At 28.9% G+C, this 8,721-nt stretch overlaps 1 protein-coding gene across 1 annotated transcript; it reads right to left on the bottom strand.

The window, feature by feature from the left end:
- Nucleotides 1-3,085: 3,085 nt before the first annotated feature.
- Nucleotides 3,086-4,581, bottom strand: LOC108485495 (ethylene-responsive transcription factor ERF110-like). Its single transcript, XM_017789348.2, has 2 exons — nt 4,033-4,581; nt 3,086-3,940 (listed from the first exon to the last, which is right to left on the bottom strand). The coding sequence occupies exons 1-2, from the start codon at nt 4,427-4,429 to the stop codon at nt 3,264-3,266; spliced, it is 1,074 nt and encodes a 357-aa protein (XP_017644837.1). The 5' UTR covers nt 4,430-4,581; the 3' UTR covers nt 3,086-3,263.
- Between the last annotated feature and the right edge of the window lie 4,140 nt (nt 4,582-8,721).

Raw genomic sequence — 8,721 nt, 5'->3', positions numbered from 1 at the left:
GAAAAATAATAAAAGTTAGTTACATATTGAAGTGTTATAAAATTAAATGCATTTGATTTCTTTAATAAAATATATTTGACTTCAATTAAGATTAAATATCTTAGATTTCTATTTGATTTAGTTACATATTAACCTTAAAATATTTCATTAAACTCTTTTATGTAAAATTAATTAGTTACATTATTTAGAATATTCTAATGGAAAAGAAAATAATTAAAATATAAAAGAAAAATCTAAAGAAAAAATTCATTTCAAAATTAATATTATAATTAAATTAAAATCTAAATATTTAATATGTATTTGTATAAAAATATATATTTTAAAACTAGAAGAGAAGAACAAGCTATAATTACCATTTATAATATTTAAAATAAATAAATCTACTGCAGCATAATGTTAAGGTAAAAGCTGTTAAAATTTTAAAATATTATTCATTCTCATTCAATTTAAATCATGTGTGGGTTTTCATTTTATATTTATTTTAGTTTTATGTATTACAATATATCAACATTGTATATATTAATTTTGATATATGTATGGATGGGGTGAAATTCAATTAAATTCATCAAAATTATTAATTTTCAAGTTACATATAACACATTTTAAATGAGATTCAAACCTTTCTAAATTTAATATATTTTTAAATAATCTCACTATAAGTTTTAATAATAATTTTTAACACAATGCCTAAAATAAACTAATAAATAGAAGGATAATATGCTTGTACTTATATTCGCTAATTTTGTTGGGTGCCTTCCAAAGTTATTTTCATACCGAAATTGGGTTGTTTTGACCTGAAATTGGGGCAAATCTTTTCTTTACGACCCAAACTATTTTCTAAGTTTATTTAGTTCTTTTTACATTGAAATAAAAAATGAAGCAAATAATAAATTAAAAAATTCAAGTGTGTGAACATAAAGGACAAACTTCTTCATTATTATTTGTGGAGGTACCCTACAAAGTTTCGTGATTTAGTATAACGTCAACATCGATAATTAAAAATTTAAATTGGTTACAATTTCTCGGAGTTTGGGTAAATTTGACTTTTAAGTCTTAAGATTTTATTTGTACTTTTACTTTTATTACGAACTCATTCGATAAGGCTCTATTTGTTTAATTATAAAATGATTTATGAAAATATTTTTATATTTTTCTTTATTTATTTATAAAAATAATTTAGTTAACAGATAATGATTTACAAGTTAACGGATGATAATTTTTTTGTAAAATCACTTGTCCTTTTGCAAAACGTAAATTATTTTCTAAAAAATTTATCCTATGAGTAATTTTATTTTAAATAAATCTTAATATTATTATATTGATAATAAAGTTTATTTTTATTTTTAAAATATTTAATATATTTAATATATTAACATAAAACATTATAATTTTAAATATTATTAAACATATATATTTAATTATTTATATTTAATCATACAATAAATTATTAATATCATTAATATAATTTATTATTTTAATAATTATTTTAATTTTTATTCTAATAATAAATTTTAAAATAATAATTTCCACATATTATAGAAAATAATTCAGTATTAATATTTTAATAATAAATATTTATTACAATTATAGATATATTGATAATAAATGTTTTGTAGCATAAAGGTTAAAATATGTCATAAGTTCATGTACTCTTCACAAATTTAGAATTTAGTCCATGTATTTTTATTTTAAAAATTTAGTTAGCCCTTGTACTTTTATTTTCAAGAATTTAGCCTCTCTACTTTTCAAATTTGAAAATCAAGTCCAATTGTTAACATTTTTAATTTTTTTATCAATTTTATTGATGTCACATTTTAAATTAAAAAGACTTATTTAGTAGTCATGCAACTAAAAGATGACGTTGTAATGAACTTGAATTTAACAAAATAATTTTAATATATATAAAAACAATGTAAAATATAAATTTATAGATATAAAATAAACTCAATTAAATAATGGAAAGATAAGAAAATCTCAAATATATGTTTTTTAATTGAAAACAATCTTTATAAAATATTTTCAAGAAATATGTCAAACAACACAAAATATTTTACATAAGTTCATCCAAACACCATAAAATATTAGATTTTTTGAAAAGTAAATCATTTTCTAAAAATCATTTTCTGAAATTTTAGTGGAACAAACGGAGCCTAATAATGATTGAAAAAATAGTCGTTAAAATCTAACTGTCTTTGAAATTAACTTATAAAGAAATGTCTAACTTATTAATGTCATTTATAAATAATTAAAATTAAAATTTTAATTTATATATAACCGTAACACTAATTAAATTATATTAATACTGAATTAATTTTAGTTTATTATATATAAAGAAAAAGATGTATCTTAAAAATATAATACCAAATAAAATAAATTATTGTTCTATGAATTTATTAAATAATATTAAATGACATTAATATTTATTAATAAAATCAACCATATGAGTTAATTAAATAATTTTAGATGATTTGAATGAGATTGGAATAATAAAAATCTAACAAATAATAACAATAAAATCATTAAAATTCATTTCATGTTAAAAAATAGTTATATTTAGACTTCTTTTAGTTATATAACTTTATTTTATGTAAGAAAAATAGTACAACTACCGTAGACTTATTTTCATTGTATAATTTATATAAAAATTGGCGTAATTATCAAGAAATGTTATGTTTAGACTTTTCATCATATAATTAGTGGTGTATTTAGGGTTCGCAGGACCGACCCTTAAAATAGAAAATTATCCATTAAGTCATTTAAAATTTAAAATTTTAAATTAATAAAAGTAAAATTAAACTATCCTCTAAAATAATAAAATATTAATTTAAACCTTTTAAATTTATAAAGATATAAGCCATTAAAAGTTAAAGTTTAATTTTGACCTTCTAAAATTAAATTTCTAACTTCGTCCCTGCATATAATTCTATTTATGTGAAAAATATAAGAGATTTCTTATCATTATATATTTTATATGAAAAATATTATAATTTTTAAAATATTAATTTAGTAATATGATTGAAAATAAAATATAAAATTAAATTATAGTTTCTACCTGTAATCATAAAAATATAAAATTAAATTATAGTTTCTACTTGTAATCAAGCTAATAATTTAAAGAAAAATAAATATAAAATTAGAGTATGAAAAAAATATCTCTAATCCCTAAAAACCACTAAAAGGAAGTCGCACGGTCGCACCCTATAATAACGGGGCATACAATGACCAAAAACCCAATAATTACTAGTAATAGTTAAGGAAGACATTTATCTTGAGGTTGATGTATAATAATCACCAGAATCTGATGGCCAAGCATGCACCCAAAAATCTCCAACACCGCCACCTTGACTTGCACTGCTGCTGCCCAAGTTGAGGTTCTGACCTGACGTTTGAATTGGGAAAACGAGAGGATATGAAGTCGGTGTTGAAGAAGAAGATGAAGATTGTCCGCTAGAACCAGATGAAGTTGACAAAACGATTAGCCGCCGCTGTTGCTGTTGTGATTGACTTTGAAAATAATTGCCGGAACCCCGAAAAAACTGAGTATAGTCGATATATTGGCCGGAGACTTGAGATGATGGAATGGAGAAAAGGGTGTTGGGAGAATCTGAAATAGGGAAGTGGGTTGTTGTTGGATTGATGGCGAGAGGCGGCGGCGGCGGGAGTGATATGAGCTTGACGTTTTCAGGGAAGTTGAGCTTAGCTTTGTTGCCTCTGAAGCGAAGGGCTGCTTCATCGTAGGCTCTGGCGGCGGCCTCCGCGGTGTCGAATGTGCCTAACCAAACTCTAGCAGCTTTGAAGGGGTCTCTTATCTCAGCTGCCCATTTTCCCCATGGTCTCTGTCGTACTCCCCTGTATCTCCTCCTTGGCTCTTCTCTGTACTTCTCATTGCTCTTGTATTCATATAATGGGATCAATTTTGCCGGGTTGTTACCCTCTAGCACTGTATTTATTTAGCAGGACTCGAAGTATTGTAAGAAATTGGATTTATAATATATGAAAACAACATTTTCAAATCCCAACCATGTTGCTTACCTCGTACATCAGCAGAAAACGGGCCTAAACCCTCCACCGCCATTACTCCATCGCCTTCCTCCTGTTCTTCCCTTTCTCTCTTTTTCCCGCCAAATCCGGATGATGAAGTAGTAAAACTGTTATTATCGACGACTGTAGTTGAATCAAAACCATCCAAGTTGTCATCTGGTGGCAGCTCCTCAGGGATGTCGCCAGCTAAGACATGAGTCAAAGCTGAAACCATGGCTGACATCTCCCTTTCCCTACTAACCTCTGGTAGCAGCATCGCTTCTTCTGTCATCATCGGCTGATACATGAACGACCATTGATTGTGTTGCTTTTGGTAGACACCTCCCCTGCTATTCTCCACGAATGCTTTCTCTTTCTTGTTCGCCACCTTTTTAACTATCTCGCACATGAAAGATTTAGGCGCACAAATCTCTTTACAGAACCTACACCAACTTATTTATATATTATTTTTGGTTTAGCACCAAAAACGGATTGTTATATACGCAATAAGGCAAAGTTTGTCGGCCTCCGAACATTCTCCCAACATGGGACTTGGACAGTCGGTTAAATTTGAAAACCGGGTTTAATTATAATAATGAGACGTTTTCAGCGGTGGATACTGATGTGGCTTGATTGGTTGGTGGAATTATCTTCACTTTTTGATCAATCATCGTTAATATGTTTAAAAAAATGATTTTTTAGTAGTGTTGTCTTATACATTGGTGGTGTAAATATAGATTTTTAAAAAGTATTCGTATTTTTTTGGTGTCCACGAGAGGAAGAAATATAAAAAATAATAAATTTTTTTATTTGTGCAGTCTAACACACTAGCAATATTACTTTAATTTTTTCTAAAAAAAATTGTTGAGCGGATAAAGAAAGTGGTGTAGCTTGACATATTGGTAGCATCAATAAGTTCTTTTTTTTAAAAAAAAAGCCTAATAGAAAAAAAAAAGCAAAGAGAGGACAAAAAGAGTAGTTGACGTCAAATGGTGTTGCCGACATGTCAAGTAACACCGATTTGAAAATTTTAAAAAAAATTGACTATTTAAATGGGTGTCGCCCTATCAACTGACACCAACTCCCTATATTAACACCGTCCCCGCCCAAAAAAATGATTTTTGACTGTTTAACAAAAAAAAAAGAGAAAAAATTGTTTACCAAAGTTGGAGAAAAGAAAGATAGTTTGTTTAACAAAAGAAAAAAGAAAAAAAAAACTGTTAGAAATCAAAATTGAAGATCAACATATTTGCTTTTCATTTTCGATTTCAAAAATCAAGTTTGAACTGATAATATTAGTTTGTAATTATTTGTATGCAATTTTATTTTATTTTATTTTATATTAATAATTAGTAGTATGAGATGTAAGTTATATTGTTGGATAAAAAGTATTTTGTTGTTTTAAAATTTTATGAATTGTCTTAATAGGAACTAAGTTCTTTTTTTTTTTTACAGATTTAGTATCGAAGGTGAATAATCAATTCTTTGTATACGTTTATTTCAATGGAGTAACTTTACAAATAGCAGTTGATTGTATATTTGAATCACATCATCAAATAGAAATGAGGTTTAGCAAGAATGTAAAACTCAACGTAATGAAACAAAAAATTAGCGCAAAAATTGCTCGACGTTGTAGGAAGAGGGTGTCTAAATTATTTTACAAATTTCCAGTTTCATCAAATTCGTGAAAATATAAGGAAATGGAACTTGTAGATGATGATGACGTGGAGACTATGGTTGCATTGTATTGCTTGCCTGCGAGCATTGAACCAATTGAGTTGTTCGCTGAGTTAGCGAATGTTGAGCCCGTTCAAAATGTCACTCCATTAAATCAACAATGTGGAGTTGAAGACTTGTATACAAATGTTCCAAAAGCCTCTGTCGATAGATGATCTTCTTTACACATGTTTGACTTTGATCTAAATGTTGGCTGAGTAGAATCATGCGATTATGAAGCAATATCGACATGGGGTGCCAATTCATATATTGGCCCGATTGTGTATAACAACCCTAATCCGGGTCCTTGTTTACAGATACATCCATTGGTGATTGGTACCGATGCAGATGGTGAGGAAAGGTCCAATAATAATGGTGGTTCTGATCACCAAGGTGAAGATTTTAGTGACCTTGATCTTGATAAGGTCTCGAATGATATCGAAAAGGAAGGCGCAGACAATAATCATAACGTATATGCCCCTACACTCAGGAACCCAACTCATGGCTTTGTTATACAAAATGTGTTGGATCTAGTGCCCTAAGTGCAGTATTTGTGTCTATGTACACTTGTAATTTTTTTCGAACAAATTGGTTAATAAAATAATTCATGGATTACACTTGTATAGTTTGTATGATGTCCTTATGTGATTTTTGTATGCAAAGCAAAATAGAAGCAAATATTGGCTCACTGGTTGTTTAATGTTTAAATTAATACTACGCGATATTACGTGGTTAGGTGATAATATAGAAAGACAACTTATATTAGTAGACAAACCTAAACATTTCCTTAGTCTAATCAGATATGAGAAAGCCAATTGAAAGACTAATATGCCATCTATCAAGTCTAATTGGGGAGATGCCTTGTCTTGGGCATCGGAGTGGATGACTCCCAGAAAATAGAGATATAGATGTGACTGACTGGACAGGCAATACATCAAATTGGACCCAAGAAAACTATATCTTGAATTTGTTTATGGATTTATTCACTTGTGATGTTCAGGATGTGGCATACCTTAATCTTGAGTGGATGATAGGCTATGTATGTGTGACTCATATACTTTGATTTAAGTAAAAGTCAGAGTTCAAATAGATAAGGACTTGCAAACTGGTTTGTGAGGTATATGACTTCTACAGTATGTAGCATCATTTACAATAGTGGAATTCATAGCCCAAGAGATGGGTAAATGATATCCTCTCATTAGCATTACATGATAAATAAAAAGTAAACATGGTCATGGAGCATTCATCTTTGTGATGAATGACTTGATTACTATTTGATAGTAATTGACTTTTTATTAAGAAAGATGTAATGGTTACCTCGAGATAAAATAGGATCATATTGGGAGAGCGGATTTATCCCAAAGAGATTAAGGATGTCCTATGAAGGTAACACACTTATGACAAGGTCATTGAACGAGTATTAATCGAGTTGCTTTCATAATGGTGTGTTATTAGGGAGAGCTTTGTCATGATACTATAATGGAATAACTTCGTATGATAAAGAATGATGTGGATGAATGCAGAAAAGGATCATAAAGTTTGTTCAAGTTGCAGATGTATCTTAAATCTTTAGAAAAACGTAAACGTAAACTGAAACGAGAAACAACGAACACAGATTAGTTGTCACAAAAGGAGAGTCAAACGAAATTAAAACTAAACAAAGATGAACAAGCTGGTAAAAAGTCCAAAAGAGAACGAATTAGTGTTTCTTGGATGGAAAGAAACCGTCCTTGGACCTCAACAAAACGCCCCAACCATATTTGAAAAAACAAAACACAAACAAATTTGTTAGAAGTGATTTTAAAGACAAAAGCAAACTCTTTTGTCCAAGAATGCTTGAAATAATAAGAAAAGATTAAAACTCCTAATTTTGATGTGTTTCTTGATGGAACAAGATAGGAGAACGTCTTTCTTGAAGAAACTTTAACATAGAACGAAAATCAATAAAATCAGCAAGCCAAAACAGCAAGAACTAACCTAAATAAGCAAGAAACAATGAATTAGGGATAGAAAATAGAAGATGAAGTCCTAAGAAGCCTTGAAAACATTAAGAATCCATTACCCCCTTCAAACGACTCTAATTTCCCCTCCAAAAAAGAAAACTTGGCAAGAAAAAGTTTGAAGATGATCCCCACAATCTAAAAAGATTGTTAAAACTCCTCTAAAAGAAACTCAAGAGAAATTCTTTAAATAAGAAAAACTCAAAGAGAATTTATAAACTTAAAAGAGAAGTTAAATAATAATGAATTGTATGAATTCAGACAATGCAAAGGCCTATATATAGGCTAGCTAAATAAATCTAAATAAAACTCTTAAGTATACTAGAACTCTAATTTAATCTAAATAATAAGTAGTTTTAAACTAAACTTTCTTGTTAATATAAAACTCCTAAATAACTTAAAATAATTAATAATTATAAAAATTCAGAATAAAATAATAAAATAATAAGAGCATATAATAACAATATTGGGCTCATATATAATAAAAATTAAGCCTAAAATCCAAACCCAATATGATTTAAACTTGAATTAAAATCCCGAAAGTCATAATTCTTGTCATAATCCTGTTCAGAAATTTTGCTCGCGTAGTATTGACTAAAATGGTTATAACTTGAGCTCCTGAACTCAAAATCGAGTGATTAAAAATACGTTTCAAAGCTAAGAGATAGATTTTCAAATTCCATGAAGACATCTCAACCCCAAAATTCTAGGATCCCATCCAAAAAGTCGTCACAAGTTTGCTAATTTCCCAAGCATGAAAATTGGCAGCTTTGGTGATTGGAATTTAATAAATTTCACCCTAACTGTAACACCCCAAACCCGGCCCAGACTGTAACACCCCAAACCCGAGATCGTCACCGGATTTGAACACGTGGTGTTACTGGGCTCACTTCCCTTATTTCTCTCTTTGTAATATTGATTGCTGTTCCAGGCAGGCTAGCTAACTGCATCACTGTCGCCTTAAAAATCATATCTCGAGTTTCAA

Source organism: Gossypium arboreum, chromosome 12 (assembly GCF_025698485.1).
Source record: "Gossypium arboreum isolate Shixiya-1 chromosome 12, ASM2569848v2, whole genome shotgun sequence".
NCBI classification, from domain to species: domain Eukaryota; kingdom Viridiplantae; phylum Streptophyta; class Magnoliopsida; order Malvales; family Malvaceae; genus Gossypium; species Gossypium arboreum.
The sequence above is the reverse complement of the archived record's forward strand: the minus strand, read 5'-3'. Positions and strand labels throughout refer to the sequence as shown.

Bases quoted from the DNA above. Each gene is read 5' to 3' on its own strand.
- LOC108485495 (XM_017789348.2), bottom strand. From the start codon at position 4,429: ATGTGCGAGATAGTTAAAAAGGTGGCGAACAAGAAAGAGAAAGCATTC. The intron at 3,941-4,032 runs GTAAGCAACATG...AAATAAATACAG, and splicing joins GTTTTCTGCTGATGTACGAG to TGCTAGAGGGTAACAACCCG.